At 36.9% G+C, this 24,126-nt stretch overlaps 1 protein-coding gene across 1 annotated transcript in view; it reads left to right on the forward strand.

Moving 5' to 3' along the window:
* The first annotated feature begins 427 nt into the window (after window positions 1–427).
* CCDC6 (coiled-coil domain containing 6) overlaps window positions 428–24,126 on the forward strand; it is a 29,557-nt gene continuing 5,858 nt past the window's right edge. The window contains exons 1-7 of the mRNA XM_035892553.1: window positions 428–478; window positions 1,739–1,888; window positions 9,704–9,832; window positions 14,798–14,901; window positions 16,581–16,741; window positions 19,228–19,384; window positions 22,598–22,698. Coding sequence (XP_035748446.1) covers window positions 428–478; window positions 1,739–1,888; window positions 9,704–9,832; window positions 14,798–14,901; window positions 16,581–16,741; window positions 19,228–19,384; window positions 22,598–22,698 — 853 coding nt within the window. The remainder of the gene's footprint in view (window positions 479–1,738; window positions 1,889–9,703; window positions 9,833–14,797; window positions 14,902–16,580; window positions 16,742–19,227; window positions 19,385–22,597; window positions 22,699–24,126) is intronic.

Raw genomic sequence — 24,126 nt, forward strand, 5'->3', positions numbered from 1 at the left:
TTCTTTCCCTTCAAGTTGGGTTTGTGCCAGCTCTGCTGGTGACAGTGAGAAGGGAGCTGGTGGCAGATAGTGGGAAAGGGCCAAGACAAGAAGGTGATGGAGATGGGAGAAGACACAAGAAGGCAGAGATTAAGATGTGAAGAGAAGGACTTGATGGAAGGAGGACTCAACTGAGAAGTTTCCAAACCACTGCTTTAGATTTTATGATACTGGTGATATCATGAGGAAAATTTACAAATGTCCTATTGTTCCACCAATTTTAAAGACATTTATGTTCTTTAAGTAACTTTTCTTGTAGGCTTGGAAGGTGTCTCTGTTGTAAGTAATTGTCTCTTGGGAGTACTAGGGAATATAGCATTCCGACTGAAAGATCACTGACATAATGAAACCTTTTGAACACTTTCCAGTAGACAGTATGTATAAAGAGATGGCTATTTTGGCACACTTTGGGCAGAAGACTATGGAAGCTAAGCTTTCAGTAAAACCGATAATGCTTCTGTTTCAGTTGTTAAATTTTCCTCTATCAAATTTTATTGAAATAAAACTTGCTGAATCTTTACATATTGTAAGCTATAAGCTGGTATAATTTTATTAGGATGAGGGCAAATCCCAAATCTGCAGTTGAAGTGTTGAGGATGCTATTGCAGGGGATGAAAACACTCCTCAACACTACATTGTCTCATTTGTTAAAAGGTGGTGGCTTGGGAATTCTCTCTGTCTGTATTTCTGTCATTCTGTTGTTCTGGGCTCTCTTTGGACTGTGGAATTGTTGAGTTGGCTCTACCGATTTGTATCTGTGATCTTTCATTTGCCCATGTGAAATACCCTTTGTGGCCTTTTAGAGCAGACTTCCGAAAGATAACTTCTGTGTTCCATTTATGAAGTTTCTAATATGTACATAAAAAACCCCCATACAAACACTTGAACTGTAGGGAATGTGAGGGAGCAAGCTCACAGGCTGGCTTTCGGTTGAGCAGTGCCTACGTGCTATAGGAGAGCTGAAATGGAAATTGTCTTCTCTAATGATTCTTCATGAGGAAGATTTCCAGAGTAGCTCTACTTTTGTGAAATTTGGAAATCCTCGGGGTAAAGTTACCACGTGACATTTTTTAAGAGTTGATGTTGTATGTAGTGAAGGAACAGTTCTGAGAAGTAATGTAAGTATGTTTTCCTGGGCTGGTGGTTGGGTAGAAATCCTCGTGAGATGAGCCGTGCTGCCTGTGGCTCAGAAGCAAGGCATATCTGGGTGAAGGAATAAGCGCCTTATTTGACTCCTAGAGAGCAGGGCTGCAGTCTAAGGGATCTGGAAAGAAGGCATGGTGCTGACTGCAGCAGTCCCGGAGCTGTGCTTCTGCTCTTAATGGAGAACATTTAGACAGGAGTTTGTTTTTAGGAACAGAGTAAGTAAAAGTAGGTGTCTGTGAATCAGTAATGCTTTTATGAAGTTTAAAAGGTTGGGGAGTTCAGGCATTTGGCTGGGGGGAGGCCACTTTAAAGCACCAGTATAGTTTCCCAAGTTGAAAGATGGGGAACAAAAAAGGAAGAAAGGTGCTATAATGTTAGAAAAGGGGATGGTAGCAGCACCTAGATCCATCCTACTGTGCTCCAGGAGTATGGGCAAGATTAAAAAAAAAAACCAACCATAGGTGGGAGGCATTTAAAGAGGAACGGAATAATTGCAGCTTTTAATGTGGAAACTTGCTCCCTTTTTTCTTAAAACTATGTCTTGTCTTCACAGCAAGCAAGGGCAGAGCAGGAAGAGGAATTCATTAGTAATACTCTATTTAAGAAGATTCAAGCTCTGCAGAAAGAAAAAGAAACGCTTGCAGTAAACTATGAAAAGGAAGAGGAATTTCTCACTAACGAGCTCTCAAGAAAACTGATGCAGGTAATTGGTGCCTTCACGGATGTTTCTTCCAGGAGCCTCAGGACTAACTGGTGGTTGAACTTCTTTGTGTGACTGTAACTGCAGTCAGAGGGATGTGGTCAAGTTGTAGCTGTTGTAAAACTGACACTTGATACAAGCAAAGTACAAGAAGTATAGTGAGTAAGTGGTTTTTAGTATGTTGCTTTTGCATCTGCAAACTCATAGTGTTCAGAACCTGAAAGTTTATATAGACATACAAAGAGATGGATGTAGCTTAATGTAAATGTTAACTGTCTTCCAGAAGAGAGTTAACTGATTAATTTAAAACATTGGTGAAACAGATGCTTTTTTTCTGGAGTATTTGATATTTAACAGGAGTCCTGAAATATTAAAATTCATATACAAGAATGTGCGGTGATTCTTGAAGGAGATTTTTATCTGTAAGTTTATCTGTACTTTTAACAAAACAGTTGCTTCTCTTGAATGAAAACACATCAGTTGGGTGCTAAAAGTAAAAAGTTGAAGATGCTGGGACAATATGGCAGAGAAACTTCTTTTCATTACTCGTTGCTCATTTTTGGAAAGCGGATAAGTATTTGTTGGAAGTGTTGTGTGTGCTTGCCCTGTCCTGATAGACTTGCCTAAATACCTGCTTTTGGGCGCTCTAGGAGACAGGGTACTAAGTTAGGTAAATGTTTGGTGTGAGCCACTATGGCTTTTTTTCATGCCATTGCTTACAAGCTTTGTAATGAAAAACTAGTAAATTTTAAAGAACCTAATTTGTATGCTGTAAGCATTTTTTATGTTCTGCAGCTGGAGACTTAAGGCATGTTTAGCCCTGCAGTTAGGAAATACACTGCTTGGAATCAACATTAGAGCTAATCCCATCTGATGCTTTTGTTCCTGAAAACTGGGAATTCTGTGACTTTGTCTATTTGATGCCTATTATCACATCATAAGTTAAGTATCAGGATAAAATACCCTCGATCTGGTATTACTACTTCCTCTTGCTATTCTTGAGGACTGACAAGAGTGTTTCTGAACAAGACGTACATTTGCTTTCAAAGTCATACATTTTCATGAAAAATAGGGAAGCAGATGGCACTAAAATAGGGGTATCGAGTGTTCTTTTCTGATTGAAGTAAGATGTAGATACCACTATAGAAAAAGCTTTCCACTAAAGTCTTTTCCAGTAAAGGGAGAAATGGTACGGTGAGCAATGTTGTTTAATTGAAAGGGCTATGTAGAAATCGGTTACAGAACCAGGTTACCTGGGGTTGTACTATACATTGTGTAGAATGATGTAAAACTTACTTTCAAAGTAAAAGTGTGAATTACAGTTGATTTGACTGAAGGGTTTTGAACTCATTTAATGACCTTGCACAAAAAATTTGTACTGCACAATTCTGCAGCAGCTGAATTGCTGTATCTAGTAATTGCTTAAAATATGCTTAGCCTTTTTCCTAGAATTCAACTGAGATTGCTTTAAAGCTGTGTCTTTAATGGTTCTTAAATTATTATGCAAAATAGGTTCACACATTACAAAGAGAAATATAAACGTCTTGTCAACCTAAAATCACTATTAATTTTTATTGTTTTCTGCTGTGGACTTTTGGACTTTCAGAAAGTATCCTGTTTTCAAAATGGCCAAGGGGGTGCCTTGTTGTAATGTATGGAATAATGCAAGGGCATTATGCTGTTTATCCATTGGAAACCCTTAAAGGGTGTAACTTCGTTCTCACTAGTGAGAGAAAGATTCAGAGAAGCACGTATATCTGAAACAGAATGCAGGCATAAAACTGCTGAAGTTATTCTCACCTTTTGTGTGGCACCTGAAGAAAATCCTCAGTTTTGGATTCAACGTCATCCTGTAAATATTATCCAGCTTTCAGTAGGCAAGCTGAAAGTTTCTGGTGAAAGAAAGTAACTACATAGCCATAACTACAAAGATGTGGAGGTAGAATTCTGACCACTGCCTGCTTTTATTAAACAGTATCTCAGCCTACAGCCTTACATTTCATTTCGTTGCGGCCTTCCTGTAAGCAGTATTCAGCATTTGATAGACATGGTCATGTCAACCAGAAGATTTTAAAAGGTGACAGTTCTTCAGTGCATCTGTGTGCCAAATTTTTAGTCCTGAAACTGGCTTGATTATGTCTTTGATGTGATAAACTTACTGTGAAATGCGAAAAATCTGTATTAATATATTCTAAACACTAGTAACATGCTCAACACCTTATAAATTATACAAAGGAAATGGTCCCTTCCCCTAAAGAGCTTACCTGTAGAATTAGGAAACATTTGAGTATTACAGTATGTTTCCATGAAAATAATTTTCAATTTCTATAGTGATCACGGATTTAGTAAGTTGATATATTAGAATATTGGTGCATTGCAGGCCATTTTCTTAAGTAGCAAAGAGCTGAAAATAATATTGACATTGATTTTTTTTTTTTTCTTTTTAATGAAAAGTTATCTGTTGTTTGGAAATTTTGATTCTTCAGTTATGAATCCTGGAAATTATACCCATGTAGCCTGCAAGATAAAAAATCTGGGAAAATCCTGATACTACAAATAAACTCATTGCCTACTAGAATGTAGCAGTTCTGTCTTTATTAGAGAATGCAGGACTGATGAGGCAGTTATAAGGTTAATATTGAATTGATAGATGCCCACTTCCCATTTTTTTATCTTTCCTCTGGAGAGAATTCTAGCTAAATTAGATGCAGACTTTGGATGATGACTTAACCAGAAATACAGTAGTCTCCAGTGGAAGTATTGGTAGTAATTGGTTGTTCTGCTGTTCTTTGCTATTTGAGGTTAAACTCTTAATCTCTGTGTTTGTTTGCCTGACAATGTTGGTCTGACCTGGAAGTAGACTTTCAAAATTCATGCTGTCAGATATTGTGCATCAAATGGCGTCCTGCTCTTTGTATGACTAAGGGGGAAAAAAAATGCATATGAATCTGTTTAGTCTTAGACTTTGCCTTTTGGAACAGTGGGAGTGGTGTACTTCTGGTAAGCTCCATCTGATTTGTAGACTCTTAATTTTTCAAGTATTTACTAGTCTGTGGCTGTGTCAAAATTACTGCCATATTACTCAGTTGAAAGCCACCTGGCAGAGGGACTTTTTTCACAGTGCCTGTGTGGTTTTTCTTGCTTTGTCAAACCTTTGTTTGTCACAATTGTAGGGGCTTATGCATCGCATTCAGAGTGGCATCTGGAATAAGCTTCTAGAATGTTAAAACGTTTTAAATGTGAAAGCTGTTTGCCAGAGCACGAGCTGCAGCGCTCCTCACTAACAGCCTAACAAGAATTTCCCAGTTCAGCATGATGTGCACTACTATTATAAAACACAGTTGCATTAGGTTTTCAGTATTGTAAGAAATGAATTTTGAAACATTTTACTATATGCCAGACTGATTCTAAACATACACAATAGCACATAAAAGAAAGTGTTTTCTGTCTTCGTGTTGCCAGGCTTTCTGATGCCATACAGTTGCTTGATAATACTTGTTTATAACTGTGTGGCATTAGTATTACTGCCTCTACAAGCCCAATAAATGAGTGTATGCTTTTACTAGTTAAATTTCCTTTGTTTAGCATGATTTTTAATTTTCTAGGCTGAATGCTGCAGAGATGAAGGAGCATGTGCATCTCAACTGAGGTTTTGGAGTAAACAAAAGCTTTTCATCACATATATTCCTAATAAAGTTCCTATAAGCGTTATATGCATTCACTATGTTTTCTTGTGTATTTACTTTAATTATATTTTTGTCTACCTGACTAAGTCTCTGGAAAGTTTGGAAGTATGTTTTTATAGAGTCCTCCATCCCTAGTCATTGTAGAACGGTAGTAATACCCTAGTTATTATAGAATAGTAGTAATATTTTGCAGAGTATCATTAGAAGTGTTTTGACGAAGGATCTGTTCTTGCAGCTGTGGACACAGACTTGTGGAGTTACTGTTTCGAAATTTAAAGTAGTAAATCTTGAAAATTTATCTTTTGTGAAACAAGGCTGCTCAAAAGATTAATTAATTTTTAATATTGTTTGAATTTACAAAGTCAGTGATCCTTTAAATTGTGCAACAGTCCTTTTCAAAATCAAATACAGATTATTTTTTTTTTCCCAATACCCTTGTATTTTTGGAAGTGCAAATTGGTCCAAATATCTGCCCTTGAAAATAAAATGTTACGACATACCAAGATAATAGCATAATGTGTAGTAAGGCAGGTTAAGCAATTGGGAGGTTGTACAGGGCTGTTTGTTTCTTAGGCAAGTCTGATTCTTGACTATTCTTTCAAAAATTCTAAGTCTGTAAACATAAGCTATTGCCCTTCCTGCTCTCCAAAATACGATGCGTCAGCTCAAGGATGCAAATGTGATTGTGCAGAATAAACAGAGTCAGCTCATCTATCATTTATTTGATGAACATCTGGACATAAAGAGGAGGCAAACTGCTGATACAAATTTGCTAATAAATAGGACTTTCAGGATGCAGCAGAGGAGGAATTGGACAACTTTTGAGGGCTGGAGTACTAAAAATAGACTGTTCAGTACAGTGTACAAGGTCATAGTCTGGGGGATAAACGAGAGTTGTTTTTTTAAGGGGGAGCTTCATCCATTAGCTGCTTTATTTCATAAAACACCTTATGCTGTCCCAGAATAAGTCAGTACAGTAAGGAAGGTAAATGTGGTCCTACATTGTATCAGGAAACTTATTTCTGTAGAGAGAGAAGGATATTTCTGTAGCCATGTAGGACTTACCCGAACTAACACATGCACTCTTCCTGCTGCTAAGCTTTGTATTTGATGGCCCCGTTCTCACTTTAAAGTATTAGTCTCTCTTGCACCAAACCCATCTCCGGTTTTATGTAGCTGAAATTTCCCCCAGTATCTCTCCTACAGTTTTCATATGCCATTCAAGGTCTGTAAGACGTTGTCATCAAGGTGACATGTTCTAACACATTTTTTCCTTCTCTTTAGCTGGCAGCCGTAGGTGTATCTGTAAACAGTTGTGACTATAATTGCATATAATTAAAACCAGTTTGAAAATATTCTCTTACTTTACTAAGTAAAATAAACACTATCCATCAGTGTTTTACCAGTGGATATTTTCTCATTGTTAGCGATTATGGTTTTCAGTGTTAGAGGGGTTTTTGGTTTGGTTTGGTTTTGTGATCAAAGCCAATAAAAGGGGAAAATTATTTTATCCCATAGTGAGTGACAGCCACCATTACTGTGTGTGAACAGGGTGTGTTACTAGTATTTTTCTCCCACTTTGAATAATGAAGCCAAAAGGGTGAAGGGGAGTAGAACAAGAAAATAGGTTCATCAGAACGTCTGAGAGGGCTTTCTTGTTATAATCCCTTTTAGCACTCAAGGGGAAATTGTTCATGGATTTCTTTTTACTCCTGGTTGCTTTGCATTCTGGTGTACTTACGTTAAAATCAGAATAGAAGGTATTCCTGTAATAGATCTCTCCAGGCTTCGCTTAGTAGCTTTCTGATCAGCTGGAATGGTCCTTTGGCTGCAGTATGTTCACACTCCCAAGGTGGGGTTTAGTAGATCCCACACAGCAGCTACAGATCTCACGAGTGAGCCTCATCAGTTCCTCTGTGATGGCAATTCCAGCAAGCTTTTAAAAGGAATGATTTGACAGGCAAGATTGCGCTATTGCAGCACAGTTTGTTTTAAATAATATGGTAGTTGCATTTGCATGAAGCGCACAAGAGCAAGAAACAGTATTTGTTGTTAAGTTGGTTTGAGGTGCCTTCGTGCAACTGTGTGATCTGCCTGACTCACTGGACTGACTGCAAATGCTAGCAGTCCCCAGCCACGTGCTTTCTGTTAGCAGCATCTGGCTTTAGGATGAGTAAGAGATTCTGGCTATGTGCCTTTTTGCTCAGTTTAATTTGCTAACTAAATATAAGCTGATTACAGCAACTGGCTTTGGTCTCAATTTTTAGTTAAGTGGGGAAAAAAAAAGCGTCTAGCTTTTTTAATGAAGCAAAATGAAAATTGATGAAAGTGCAGCAAGTACCCTGAGCTGTCTGCTCCTTGGGCTCTTTCACTGTCTTCAGTCTTAAACTGTAGCTGCTGTGTAGGGGTGGGGAAGGAAAGGAGAGGAGGTACAGAGTTGTAAGACTAAATAATGTCCTTTTCTTATTAAGCCTGTTTTCTTCCAACCAAGCTTAACTCCAGTACTGAAGTAAGAAACTTCAAATTTTTGATTATTGAACAAGACAAACAGTATTTCCATTTAAAGGTGTGAATATAAATTTTTTTTCTAATGAAAATCTCTCTTAGCAGCCCTGTGCATTCTCACACAAGAAACGAAATGGCTTTATTTCCAGCTAGACAGTTTAACAAAATTCCCTAACCATTTGATCAAGAGCTGCCATGGTAGTCTCAGTGGTTATCATATTGGAGTCTTGGTGGCTTTCTCAACTGCATCAGAATTTCCTTGAGCATCAGGGATTTTGGAAAATATACTGTAATTTAGTAAGTGAAATGAATAAATCTCATTTATTTTAAAATTATTTTTCTGGTCTTTATTCTAATTTGTGAAAAATAAAATCATGAAATTGATAAACCCACAGTCAAACTGCAAACTTCTCCCATATGTATATTGCCAAGTAGTCTCCCCACACAAGCCTTTCTGCTCTGAACTCTCTGCCAGGCTGCACTTCACAGACCATTTTGTCTTTAAATAGCACCAAAAGGAACTTGCACTAATGAACTAGCAATTTTAGCTTGTTTTAAAATCGAAGTATGTTTCTTCACTGTGGATATCCAGCAACCTTGACTTGTATCCATGACTGTGAGGTGTGTCTCCATTTCCTCAGATTTTCCTCCCATGTAAACACTATGATCTTACGTATTGCTATGTGATAGCCAGAACAACTGGCCTAGAAAATAAGAAGGTGGAAAAAAGTGCCTGCAGTTTTCAGTGGACAGCCAGAGTACGGTGTAATTACATCATTGTCTTTTGGTGATACTTGCTGTTCCCTAAGTCAAATTCACATGCTCATACCATGGTGCCAGTCACACTGTTTTATCCACAGGAAGACTTGGATCCCTGTCTCAGAGGGATTCCGTTGTGATTTTGACTTTAATGTTAAAAGTGACTCTACTCCAAGCATTCATTTATGGTAAAATGTAAAGGCGGGGGGCGGGTGTTTCCATCTCCTTGAGAGCTTTGAGAGTGAAGATTTTTTTAATTGGAAATATTAACTGAACAAAAATTTCCCTTGAGTGTTAAGGAAATTTATAACATTGATTTAACCAGTGTTTTTATGTCATCAAAATCTTTTGATTCTTGCTAGCATAGGAATAGGAATTAGGTTGTTTTTTTGGTTTTTTTTGCTATCTTGTTGCACAGCAATTTCAGTAGTATGACTTCATGATTTTAAACTTTCAGCTGCTTGGAAGAAGAAAGTGCTAAGACCTGTGTTTTATGCTTTGGATGCTCTTGAGATGATGTGTTTAGATTAAAATTAATGCTTTTGTGAACATTATGGTAGATTTTTCACTTTTGAAATGTCTGTATTTTATATGCTGTATACAATGTATCTATTTTGATTTGACTTTATTAAATATTTGGAAATGTAGGTTATGTTCATCTGCTTTGTAAATGGAATGCAGTTTAAAATGTTGCTTTTTGAAGGGCTGTTGGGTGCGTTGTGCGTTTTGAAGTCTTTTGAGAAGAATTATCAGTAAAGAGTTTAATGTGCAGTAAGAATAAACGTGTAAATAAATGTATAAAAGGTGCATAATGTTTCTTACTTTTATTTTTGTGTTTAAAGTACTTCCATGTCTCCTAATTTTTTAGCTGCAGCATGAGAAAGCTGAACTGGAGCAGCATTTAGAACAGGAACAGGAATTTCAAGTGAACAAACTGATGAAGAAGATTAAAAAGCTGGAAAATGATACAATTTCAAAGCAGCTCACCCTAGAGCAGGTAACTCCTTACTTTTTACTTGTTTTCTATTAGATTTGACTTAATTTTTTAAGTATGTAAGAAACTGGGCAATATCAAGAATATAGAAGAGTCAGTTTGACTTTCAAAGCAATAAATGATTAACATAATCTATATGAGAAACTTTGATTAATTTCTTTTAATGGCCATTGTAACTTGTATTGGCCTTACTGCAGGCCTTCATGTCTGCTGGACAGCTTTGAGTTATGCAAACGCAACCTTTTTGGAAGTAACGCTTCTTTGTTGCTGTCCATCAGCTTCCATTCATGCTGCTAGTGAGAAGGACTCACTTCTGAGGATGGTTAAGCACAGCATTAAATTATATGTATGTGGTCTAGTGCTCTAGGTCACCTTTTTGTGGCAGCTGGGATAGCACAGGACTTGAACTGTGAGATGTCAGCTGTGTGTATACTTAAAAAGATTTGAGATGTGACTACATCCAACTCCCTTTCTCCCTGGACAGTTATGAAGATTGCAGAGCTAAAACACCACTTGTTTTGGTCATATTTCCCCTGGAAGTTTAGGCATTAGGACTGCTCATGTCTAATTTGAGGCACGTGCATCAAGGCATCTCAGTGGTGTTAGTAGGAGTTCTTTTGACTTAAAAGGCAAACCAGTGAAACATACAGTCTTGTTAAAGAACTTCAGTTTTTCTGCTTGTAGAAGTCAAATAATTGGGGTGGTGTAAATATAGTACATAATTTCTTTGAATTTTTGTGCTGTTCTCATCAGACGTGGAACTTCTTTTGGTGCTGGTAATCTGAATTTCTGCCAGTTTTGTATGACTCTCCTATTTCTGTTGACATTGTGGATAAATTAATTAATGACTGTCTTAATGATCAACTGGGTTTTCTTGATTCTTATGCTAACATTCTACATGGAGACATCTATGAAACAAATTGAAAAATAAAAAGGTAGGAAGATGTAGTTGCCAGCAAATCCTTAACCAGAATGGAAATTAGCACGAGCTTGAAATAACTCTCTTAGCCACAAGGTGGTGGTGGCAGCCACTTAATCAAAATGCAAAGTAAGCTTACATATTAAGCTGGTTTAGTCTTTGAATTGTTAGCATGAGCCACAGCTGAAATCTTAATGGTATTTATTTTCATACCATTGTTCTGGGCAGACTTGTGATATCATAAAATTTGAAACTTGTTGCTACATTTGGATATCAACGATAGATTGTTTAAAAAGCATGGATGCTCAAAGGTCTTTCTCTCAAATATCTGACCTTGAAAATTTACTTTGTTTATGAAGATGTTAAATTTGGCTGTCAGTCTTACTTAGAAATTCCATGTGTATTTATACGTAATGCAGTGTATACATCTGTTTTCTCTTACAGTAAGGTATGGTAAATGTCAGATTTGAACTTGAGTGCTTTCTTCTCTTACACAAATAATAAAAAAAAAAGCTTGTTGTGCTAATTAACCAGCTGGAGCAACAGCCTTTGGGGCATGTGCCATACCTAGCAAGACGCAAAAAGTTGTGAGCAGAGCAGTGTTGCCTTTATTGTACAGATAGGGAGTTAAGGAAGAGAGATTGCCACAATGCTTCAACTAACCTTTGGGAGACCTGTTAAACAGGGCTTGGAAGGGGAGGGCTTCAGCAATGCTTTGAACATAATCTAGGGCTGCATTACTAGATCTATCACTGTAATCAGTGAGCAGATAGTTACAACATATGTTCACTAAACTATTATTTTTAAAATATGGAGCATAAATTATCTATGCTTTGTGTCCTTCCTCCTTTGCTTTCTCTCATCTGAATCTGCTTATGCCACAGGTGATGGGTAGGCAGCCAGCCTGTAGCAGTGATGGTTGTGTGGAATGTTATTCATAAATAAAAAATTAAGTTGGATCTTAGTGCTCAAATGTGACCTGACTTAATTTTCTTAAGTCAGCTTGAAGGGGCAGAACATTCTTTCTGAAGGCTAATGGGGAAAAATTTGCAGCATGTGACTATTTCACTAACTGAATGTCTCTGTGTTATAGTTCAGTGGTTTGATGGGAAATAAATAGCTGTCAGTTTTGTCCTACAGAGGCCAAGTTTGTGTAGTCTTGCTGCTACTCTTTTTAATTGCTTTTCTATTTCATACAGTACAGTCGAAACTAGAATTGATGCAGACAGGAGGTTAGAAGTAAGAACTAAACAGCTAATAATAATTTCCTTTGCTTCTTTGAAAGGAGAAAACCATGAAATGTGTCAAATCTTCTGGAAAGATGTTCTTAAAGAATTAAAGCTACAAAGTGGGGGCAGGGCAGACGAGATAAGTGAAATTTGGGATAGTGGGCTTAGGCAGAGATCATATTCAACTTTGATTTGGAAGATCTCCATTTCAGCAGGGACCAGTTGTTCTTGTTAGTGAGTTGGCAAGAAGGGTAATCCAGAAATACACAGACAATGGATATTTTAGCTGCATTTGAAGTAAAGTGAGTGTATGTGTGAAGGAGAGAGAGAGAGATGAGAAGAAATCCAATTGGATGGTGAAGAAAGTTAAAAGAGATTTTTGTCTTCCTCTGAAGGGAAGTTTAAAGGGAAGGGAAGTCCAAAAAAGCAAGCAACATTTCTCTGTTGTGATGGTAAAAATTAAATTATGTTTGATTGGAATGTAACTTTGAACCCATATAGAATGACACTAGTATTGACAGAGCTGCTGATTTGGTCTTGAGATATAATCCCATCCTGCTTAATTTTGCTCAGAATATTACCATGTTCCTAGCAAATTCATTGTCTAGAGTTCGACTACATTTCAGAGTACACCTGAAACTGCCTAGTACAGAACAAATACACCTATTCTCTAAATTCACAGCGCTGGTCAGGAAGCTGCAGTCGCTTCTCCTGTAGGTTCAGTTCAAGGTATTCATCTTCAAAGCTTTAATATCCTGACACTGGGAGGAACTGGGACAACACTCAAGATCAGGAAAGGAAGATACTTGTTTCCAGTGTGTTTTCATATTGCTGGAAATGGCGAGGTTTAGATCTCTCTTTCACAACCTGGTTTCTTTGGTGTTTCATCAGAGCATGTCTGTCAGCCTTCAGGGCAACACAGAAGGCTCATTTATATGTTGCTGCTGATGATTTGACTTTGCCATTGTGCATTCTCACCTACATGCAGATTTCTAATTAATGGACTCTGCTGCCTTGGTGATGGTTGCTATAATACTAAATGTAATCTTAGATTTTTCAAACCCAAGGTTATAAATAATTTACTCTGTCTTCAAATTCTAGTGTGTTCTTCTTCCTACCATTAAATGAAATAGATTTATTTTTACCAGCATGCTTTTGTGGGTTAGTTTGGTGCTAGAGCAATAATATAGATGTAAAAAGACTATGTCAGAGCAGGTGGGTCTAAACCACGCTGCACTGAAGTGATGCAAAAACTATTGCTGCAGAAGTAGTGATCTGCAGTCAAACCTTTTTCATCGTGTGTTTCTACAGATAGTGGAGATCTGCATGTTGGTAATGCGGAAGCGCTGTGTGCAGATTCCCAGAATGTTTTGTGTGCTTTCTTCCCTCTGAACGCTGTCAGCCCCAAGCATTGGCCAGACTGGCTGATGAGCAGTGCCCTAAGGTAAAGCACCCTGTATTTCCCGGGGCTGAGCCCTTTGCCTTCATACCACTCCTGTTGGTGTGGGGAACCAGGTGTCGGTCAGGATCCAAATTCTCATCCCTCGTGCGAGGCTGAAGCACTTTGCTCCTGATTTCTTTTTTATTCAAGTGTAAGTTCCCTCAACTGTTGATGTACATCTGGAAACTTAGACATGGGAAGATTTACTGAACAGTGTTTCTCTTTCTAATCATGTTCCCTATTACTCATCAATCTATGTCTATTTTTGCTTACAGTAAGCTTTAAAGAAGAAAGTTGTACATTCATTAAACTTGCACTGTTACCCAAAGTGCGCAAGTTTAAACTTTGTTTGGGTATCTCAATATCGAGGTAGTGGTCAGCACAGAGCCCTTACAGATTTAGAGGCCGTAATAGCACTTCATGCAGTGATGCAGTAAACGTGCAAGGAAATCACTTAACCTGTTTTCAGTCTTTCCATTTTGTGATGTGGGATTATTTGCCCTTCAGGGAAGTGGTGACTGTTAACTAAGGCTTGGCTGGGAAAAATACCTCTATGCTATTTTCTGTCTGCAAAAGTGTTGATCTGTCCCCATATGTTTCATTCTTGCTAACTCCTGGAGTTCAGCTGCCAGCATTACTGAATACGATCAGCTGTGCCGCTTAGTATTGTAGTGTATTCTTATTAACGTTTGCATTGTATTTGTACTAAAATACTAACAGTAGATTTCCTCATGTGTGGTTCTACATTATATCTGCTTTTATTAGCTTATAGCAGAATTAAGAATGTTTATTCACACAGTAAGTGAATGTCAATTTAAGTGTTTGCTTTTATAAAGCCAAGCTAAGATAGAGATACATTTGTTTCTGCTAGTAAGGGTTGATACAGTAACACTTAAGGCAGTTCACGTAATTTTTTCTTTACTATTTTTGTTACATCACTGCTCTATCTAACGTAAAGCAAACATGGCTTCTCTTCCATTTCTGGCTTTCTTAACTGTGATTCTTCTACTAAAAAAGCCTAAAATTTTTCAAAAGAATAAATGCTGGTGTAGTGGACAGTAAGTTCAGTTTGAACTTGAGATGCATGGAATAGGAGATGCCTTTGAATAGGCTTGTCATGTCGTCAGTGACTGCGTGTCCAGGTTTCAAGCTGCTCCTTATTGGCCAGAGACAACAAGTTCTGTGAGAAAAATTTCTGTTCAGGAGATCCAACTGTGCAACTCCCGAATGTCTTGATTTTTTCACTGGCTCTTCACCTTCTCCTTTCTGTCATAGAGAATCATGTAAAATGGCGTTGCTATAGCAATGATCTTTTCTAATGACAGTTCCTTGCAAAAAATACATTTCCATCATTTTCATTGATTGTTTTTCCTCTCCAGCTAAGACGTGAGAAGATTGACCTTGAAAATACTTTGGAACAAGAACAAGAAGCACTAGTGAATCGTCTCTGGAAAAGGATGGATAAGCTTGAAGCAGAAAAACGGTTTGTCTTGTTGCAGTGTGTTTGCAACTGTGGGAGGGATACAATTTAATACATAATGTTCTGGATTAAATATGTTCATCTCTGTCCCATAAGTGTTGTTTGATCTGTGAAAACCTGGAAGTTAAAGCAGTTGTAAAGCTCTTTGTTTACATGACGCCACATCCTTGATTGCTTGAAATAGATGAAACTAAATAGTATAAGAAATGACCTGGAAGAGCTTGAAGGAATTTGCTAAATTTTTTAACTGCTGATAGACTCTTTTTAAAGCTTCTGATTTGGGGTCAGCTTTATATTCATGGCCCAGAGAAAATAAACGCGGTATTTTAGTGTATTTGTTATATGAGAAGCTCTTGTATTTTCCCCTGTCTGCTCAAAGAAAACTTCAGCTTTTTCTCAGTGGTGTGGACTTGTGTCACTGACACTTCCTGCTGCTTCTTCAATAGAAGTTAAGACAGTGAGACTTAATAGTCCTGGGAGAGCTAAAATTAAAAATATGTGTTAAAGTAACCTTCTCTTTAATGCCATAGTATAAGAACTCTGGGTTTGGGGCGAGTAGGGGAGAAGAGTTGATTAATACCTTACTTCTACACGTTTAAGGACAGTTATGTTAGTGTGACTGTGAATCTTGACCGGGGCCTCAGAAAACACCCGAGCCTTAGGTGAACTGCAGGTTTTGTACTTTTATTTTACAGAGCCCTGCTGTGTGGAAGGTGCTCTAAAGAGCTACATGTGATATTCAAGAGTGGTAAATCCATAGCAAGATGGGCCTTTGGTAGGATTTTTGTGCATCTTAGATTTAAAGCTGCCTTTAAGCCAAACCATTTTTGGTTTAATTTATCTCAGACTGTGTGCCTTCTGATGAGGAGCTGTGGTGGAGTCAGACCATGCTTTAGTAGCACTTTGTACAGTACCTGTGAATATCAGACCATGCAAAGAGTTGTGCTTGCGTAGTGCTGTCCCTGCTCTCCAGGGCAGAGTTGGATCTGGCCAGTCAACGTGTTTCTAGTGAAGAACAGTTTCACGCTTTGAGGCTGAAAAGTACTTCATATGTTAACTTCAGAAATCATCATTTGGAACATGTAATATCTACCATATGCTTATTTCATTATAAGAAAAGTTCATTACTCCTTAATTTACAGTCAGTTATTTGAGGTATTTGAAACCTTGACTATATGGAATACCTTTCTGTTTGGAGATTTTAAAAAAAAAAAAGGGGGGAGACTATTTGATTGTGCTTCAGAAAATGTCTGTGAAGTTTTCTCTTTTCGTGATGGTGAAATGCAGAAAAGCTTGTGGTTCACCGTAGATGTATTTCACTGATATTTTCATCTTGAATATGTGTTCTTCCTCTCTTCCTCTAAGGACATAAATGCAAAAACTTATAAGAGATTAAATGAATTTGCTTAGAAAGGATTTTGTGGGTTAAGTAGTTTAGAATATTTTCTAGTATTCTGAATATTTTAGAAAATCCATCTGTTCTTGGACAACAAATCTTACCTTTTTTTATTTTGAGTTAAAAAAGAAAGCATTATAAATTATCCCAAAATTCTCTCCCCCAAAACAGTAGTTAAAATAAATCTTGCATACCTATCAGAATCCTTGAAGTGGCTTTCTGGGGGACTTACGGGGGTCTGTTTTCATTAGAATCGAAGGTAAAGTTTGAACTACTTTTCATACAGAATTTTGCAGGAGAAATTAGACCAGCCAGTATCTGCTCCACCATCACCCAGAGACATATCAATGGAGATAGATTCTCCAGAAAATATGATGAGACATATCAGATTTTTAAAGAACGAAGTGGAGAGGTTAAAGAAACAACTGAGGGCTGCACAGTTACAGCGTGAGTAAACAACTTGTTTTAAATATTTTTAACTTTGTATAATGTAAGATTTTTATATATACTTTTATGAGTTTGAATTTAAGGTAGGAGTGGAAAAAACAGGGCAGGTTTATATTCAAACGTTTTCATAATTGCAGTATTAGTGCTCGTTGATGTATTTATACTGCAGTTTTGGGTGTGTTTTTAGCTTTACTAGAAGGGCGCCTGGAAGACTCAACAGAAATTTCTTGAGTATTTTGGGCCAGAAAAAAGTTTTCTATCTTTTTTTAAGAGGCTTAGCAATATTTTAACTTACAGATTTTTCAAAACATTCTTATGGCCTACTTTGTAAGACTCCTGTTATAAATTAAGAATTATTCAAAAGAACAGCTAGCAAAATAAAGTTCAGTTGTATATAAGAATTTGACTTGTTAATGATTGCAGCTACCTTTAGTTGTTTGTAGCTGTGTTAGACTAATTGTTCAGTCAGCTATTTGACTTCACAATGTAGCAGAACAAATAATCTTATTTTGTTCTTACCTATTGCGAGATTGCTTTGAAGGTGGACAGAATAAGTAGTTGCGTAGAAGTCTGTGTTTCTGTTGTGAAAAGTGTCACGGACCCTTCACCAGATGTGGGAAGCCTGCTTTTTGCCCTGCCTTTCAAGAGAAGAGGCTACGACTCTGAGCACATGGTCTCAGCTGGTAGGAAGGTCACTTGAGCCTTCCTGTGATCTTTGCAAGGCAAATCCTCCATGCCTTCATGCTAAATCTAAAATTTCTATCCACGTTTCATCAGTTCTGCCTAGTTCCTAGTCAGTAGCATTTCAATTGATAGGTAAGTAGATACCTAACCACATAGACAGAAAAATTTGGGCGAATGAGAGACAGGCAATATTCTCCCCCTCTAGGGTGCTGTTCTTGACCGTTCCCATTTAGAGAAATAGCTTGCCAGCCGCAGCAGCCTTCCTTAAAGACAGAGATGATGGGAGAGTGCTCTTTTGCAGAGGCCTTGTGTGCAAGTTTGTGGTATTAATAATTTGTGTCAGTTAAAAGATAAGGACTGCTAATCTTTGTACTTGCCAATTCTGCACTGCAGCCTTCACTTACTGGATTTCAGAACGAGAGCAAGGCCTTAGATTTAAAGTACTCTTTGTACAAATCTAGCCTAATTAATTTCATTTCAAGTATTCTTTATTATTTTTAAGAGGTTTCTTTTTTTGCAATTGTGATTGAGAGTAAAAATTTAGAAGCATTTGAAGTCAGTCATTGAAAATAAGACCTAGGTAGCTGTAATATGAATAACAGCACTGATAGAAATGGTGGATGTACTAGCCTGCAAGAAGAAGATGAAACTGAAATACAGTTTGCATATCTGTGTTTGCAGTATGTGGTCATTAGAGAACCCCTAATATATTGATATATACTTAATAAAATCTGCTTATTAAATTCTGGTATTGGTATTACAGTTCGTATTCCTGAAGTACTTACTGCTAGTCTAGGAACTCTTTTGGTATAATAATAGTTTTAAATAAGTGATACAGTTTCATTTAGAAGTGGTATTTCCACAGAAGAGATAAATCATGTATTGTTGGTAGTTTGGGAACAGTCTTCTAAACCAGGAATATTCTTTTGATTGAAGGATGCTGCATAAAGAATTGATCACACAACATGATAAATCATATTATTTTCTTTTAATATCAAGGAATTAACTGTAAACTTCATCAAACATTAGAAGACCTCACAAAATACGCTTTGTGTATTTTAAGTCTTCATCATATGTTTCATTTTATTTAAGTAATCTGTCAAAATGCTTCGCAGCTTTCCATAATTTAATTTTATCACTTTAAATAGCCTGTGATACCAGACCATTTAAGTGACATTTGCTGAACTTGTTTAGAATTGCAAACACGAGTTGCCCTTCGATGTAAAGGGTAATCCACTCGTTGGCTTTTCATGTCAGTACATGTTTTGCTGGCCAATCTCTATAATAAAATGTATAATTGAAAGAATGCTATAGAATAGACATAAGTTAGCAATTTAATATGTTTCAGTGTTTCGGGTTTCAGAGTTTGTTTTGTGCTTCCTCCTTCGAAATGGAAATATACCTTTAAAATAACTGCTGTGTGTTGCAGTAAAATCTTTGTAAACATGGAATAGCATTATTTTAATGGAGCAGGAATCATTGCATTTCTTCTTTATGGTCTTGATTTATTGTTTTCTTCATGACTTTTTTCCTTTATTTTCAAATTTAAGTAAATACTTAACACCTTTTTTGCTTTTTACCTTTTATTTCCACATTTGCTGTCAACCAGTAATTTATTTTAGTAGCTATTGTTCTGAATTAGGCTTTGAACTAATGACTTAAAGATAAGAATTTTGAGTGATCCATCCCAAGCATTTTCTACATCCTCATTCTTGAAGTAGTGGAGTAAAATTAGGCACAACATATTTGCGCCTCTGCGAAATTGAATTTTAATCAAATTCTGACAAAATTCTGAATTTCAGATTCAGAGAAGATGGCACAATATTTAGAAGAGGAGCGGCATATGAGAGAAGAAAACTTGAGACTTCAAAGAAAATTACAGAGGGAAATGGAACGTAGGGAAGCACTCTGCAGGCAACTGTCAGAAAGTGAATCCAGCTTAGAAATGGACGATGAAAGGTTTGTATTTTCTAGCCATCCAGATATGTTGGCACTGAGCTTATTAATCAATACTTATACTTATTTTTTAATATTATAGAATAAATATATATGGAAATAACCTGTATATAGGTTTAATATAGGTACCAAATTTCAGCATGGTCCAGGAACATCTTCAGTAGAATTGTATCAAACTTGTATAGAAATTGCACTGGTTTTAACAGTGAGAAAGAAAATACTTGTATCTGAAGATTGTTTAGGATTTTGATTATGTATATTGAAATAAATATAGCTGTGGAGTTGAGATTCGGGGTAATTTGATCATAGTACCTTTGTTTTGCCCCTAACTTGGTGACTGCAAGGAATTCTGTGAGGTATGAATGACATCCTTACTTACTTAGGGCTAATTCATCCTTTGCAGAAAGTAAAATGTGTTCAGCCAAATACAAAGGGATATTGTGTAAAGCCTTAGAGAGGGGAAGCATTTCCAGAACTGTTGGGTTGTTCTTGATGTCCAAACCATAACATCCTTGATTTTTTTTCTCTGCTGGGAGCTGCATTGCTTGCACTGACCTTACAGATAGTCTTGAATTTTTCATGGTTTGATATGATGCCTTTTAGTGTTTTCTCACATCATAGTCATATGACAGTGTTACATCTTGAAAGAGATTTTTAAGTACACTTTGAATAAGACATTCTTATTTCTTATCGAATGCTCATTATTTTGTTGTACTGTTTTACAGTATTTTGGATTTATAGTGGTCCTTTAAAAAAAAAAAAGTTACCTTGTGCTGTGTATTCTTCTGATACTGAGATATTTCTTCTTGGGTCATCAATATATTTGTTATAAGCCATAATTTACCAGAAACAAAGTACCAGGTATGTGTTTCAAGAAGCACCCTTAAAGTTCAAGGTAGTGTTTTCATTTTAAAGAAATACTACGCAACTGACATATATTGCAGTAGCCTCCTGTATTAAGATGTAGTGAATACTATATGAGTTAAATAGTTAGAAACACACGATTCTGGTGTTTAAATCTACTTTTATTAGACTAATCTTTTCTGCCAATATTTACATTGTAATGGAAATACAGTCAAAATCTGAATCTATGTGAATTACCAGCATTAACCCAAAAATGTAGAGTATCCTAATAATCTTTTTGTCAATCAATTGTAGATAGTGGCAATCAATAAAATGCAGGATAAATCGATTAACTATTCTGTACTTCTAAGAAACTTCATTGTCATGTTCATTTTTCTTGGTACTACAAAGGTGTGACAGAATCACTCCAAAACTGGTATTTGCAGTAAGTAATGCAAAGTAAAGGGAAGGACGAAGCAGGTATTAGAGTGATTAGTCTTAGGAGAACTGGGTAGACAAAATAATTGTGGAACTACAAGCAGTAGTGATTTTAAAATATAAATTTTTGTCAGCTTGCATGGTCTTCCTAAAAATGATGGTGGTGATGGTTCAGATATCCAGTTTTTTCAGTTGCATTCTGTGAGCTGATACTTATTTTTTGTAGATGGGGGTAGATGAAGATACTTTACTGAATACAAAATACACAGCTCTCCCAAAACTTCTTCCTCCTGACTAGCAATAGCTTTGTATTTTCAATTCTCAATCCTATCCTCTGGAATAGTAGGGAAATACCTGAAATTAGAAGCATGCTAACAGTGTGCTGCTGTGCCATTTCACCTGATCCAGGTACTAGGATGAATTACAAAAAATTGTCTTCGTGTAGAATAAAATAAGATTAAATCACAGACCACTGCTGTAATACACATACTGTCTGCATTACAAGTTACCGTGTGCTGCAGAGGTAGCCTAGTCAGTTCAATTTTGCTAACCTTGCTGCTGGTAGCTCTTTAGAAAACTTTATATTTAATCAAACGTTAATTTGCCAGTTTGTTAATTTTCTGTTGTTCTCTATTGCAGCTACTTTTATTACCTGATCTACCCAAATTTAAACCAACTTTGGTATCACTACAGTGTACTGCCTGTGTTAGGTGTAGTAGTCATCATTGAGAGTTCCATCAAATAGGAATATTTTTAATGCTGCTCATGTTGTGGCTTTTTTTCCATGATCTTGGAAATAAATGCAGCTACTAAGAATTTCTGAGAACACAGTGGTAGAAAGGGAGACAAGCAGGAGTCAAAGGGCTGTTGGGTAGCTAGTTTTGCCTGCTGCTTTGCTATGTCCAGTAAAGAAACACAGCTAGATACAGTAATATATACCTAGGTGCACTGATTTGCAGCCATATGTGCAAGAATAAGTGAGACGGGGAACCTCTAATCTAGACAATGACTGAAAAATCTAGGTGGAGAGTGCATAAGCAAGTCAACCTGAAAGCTGCCAGCCTAGTGCTGTGGAAAAAATACGTAAAATTACTTTTGAGATGTAAAAAGTAAGTGGCAAGTAGGAGCAATTGGTGTGGGGTTTATTTCCTTTTATAAAGCACTTGATGGCATGGCTGTGAAGAAGCTTTGCTGTATTCAGTGAGTAAAGTACAAATAAATACCACTAAAATTATTACAGGTGGGGAAAAATGCCTTGCCTGCGGTTCTTATCTGTTCGGTTTATCATAGTGAAGTGTGGCAGGTGTCTTGCAACACAACCTAGAATTATCTTTAGTGGGAAAAAGTCCTGGGTTCAAAATGTCTCTCTGTTCCAGTGGCAAAAGACACAATGAGCAAATGGCTAAGCATTGAGACCAGAGGGATTCAGGTAGGAAACAGGGCTTATTTTTAACTGTGAGGCTGATCAGTGTTGGAACAAATTATCAATAGTTTAATGGTTTGGGTTCCCTCCCCCCCCTTTCATGATTTCTGATTTTCAGATTAGTGCTGAATGCCTTTCTGGAAGATACTCTCCAGCCAGACAAGCTATTGAGTTCCATGTAGAAATGATATATGAAATGCAAGTATGTGGTATAGGTCAGATTTGATGACGTGATTTATTCCTCTGGCCTTAATATGTACTATTCTAATCATATGCAGCTTGTATGGTTTCAACCGCAAATGACTAAGTCCAGCTAGTTGCATTAAATTAAGCCAGTATCTGAACCTTCAACAATGATGAGAGTTCCTGTCGTGACTTCCTAAAGGTGACTGGTCCTTCATTAATCTAATGTGATTCTTACGGGAATTGAAAAAAAAAACCACAGTGAAACATTTAAAACATGGCACATTTTAAAAGGTTTGATCTAATTATTCTTTGCCTTTTTTTGTTAGATATTTTAATGAGATGTCTGCACAAGGATTAAGACCTCGCACTGTGTCCAGTCCTATCCCTTATACACCCTCACCAAGTTCTAGCAGACCTATATCACCTGGTAAATATTTAACCCAGTTTCTAAAATTATTGTATGCATCGCATAGTAACGTGCCCTATTAATATATTTAGGTCAGTAGCCTTTCAAAGCTAGTCTGGAGAAAAAAAACTGCATTGTAAGTGTAAGAACATTTTTGCCTTAGATGTCTTCTAGTGCAGCATGTTTTTGGATGGTTCTGTTTTACACTGGGAACAGATATTAAAGGTCAGTTAAGTAGCTGTCGCTTGAACTTTTATTTCTTTTTTGTTCTCTCTTTTTCTCTCTTCTTCCCCTCCTCCACCCCCAAGTCTAATCTTAAAAGCATTTGAAAAAAGTAAATTTCCATTTCTCTTTAGTAGGGAAATAGCTTTTGTACTTCTGCTATTTTCTGTTGTAAAACAATAACTACAAAATTAAGAATTCCTGTCTCTAGTACTTTGTATAACAAAGGCAAACTAACCTTTTCTGAGTTTTTAATTACTGAATGTATACATCAGTTTTTTTAAGGAAATGTATTTGTGTTACTAACACATTTATTGAGTGAAACTTAAAATCTCTTAAAATAGTGCTTGAGCATTCATTAAAAGTTGTTGGCCATGGATGTTATGTGGCAATCACAAACTCGTGCATCATGAAGTGAATCTTGCATGCCTTGCTTTCCCAAGTTCACCTTTACAACCTGTTGGACGGAGTCCTACAGCGGGGGCAAATGAGATGTGCTCTATATCCACACATTCTGTAAGATGGGATTGAGACATTTTATTAAACAGGTCTGCTAGAATGTATAAAATGTCTTTACGCTCTTTAATTTCTTCAAGATTGACTTTAGTTTTTCAGAAGGACTCAAAATAGTTTTCATCCAGGTGTTGCAAAAGGAGCAAGCATGTGTGGAAACTAGCTATGACCAAAAGTTATGTTACAGTGTTAGATGTAAGCATTATGATCAGTTTTTCAAGAGGTTTGGGGGCTTCTGAAATGAACCAAATCACTTGACTTTCAATGTTTTGCAAGGAATGTTACCAAGAAAATGATCTATATTTTCTTTACTGTAACTGGGTGTACAGAAATGTAGCCATGCTAACAACTGTTCTGGAGTAACTTCTTTGGACATTCGTGGTCAGACATGTGCAGCCTTCAGAATAACACAGCGTTCAACTGCACATTGTATCTGCAGTCCACACAATAGTTATAATTAAAAGTATGCATAGGGAAAATTATCTGGTAACTTACAGGCTTGCATCCTACATTGCATCCTAGAAATGCATCCAATTTAGATGCTGATGGGTCAGTGCAGGAGTGTTCTGTCAGTTTGTTCCTACACCGGGACTGAAGGGCATTCCTTGTTCCCTGTGGGCTTTATTTCCCATTGCTAGTTGATACAAGAGTGCTGTGTTCTATTGGGAATTATATCCCACAGACAGGGGATGCTGAAACACAGTCTGAAGCAGA

Source organism: Egretta garzetta, unplaced genomic scaffold (assembly GCF_000687185.1).
Source record: "Egretta garzetta isolate BGI_Z169 unplaced genomic scaffold, ASM68718v1 scaffold204, whole genome shotgun sequence".
Classification (NCBI taxonomy): domain Eukaryota; kingdom Metazoa; phylum Chordata; class Aves; order Pelecaniformes; family Ardeidae; genus Egretta; species Egretta garzetta.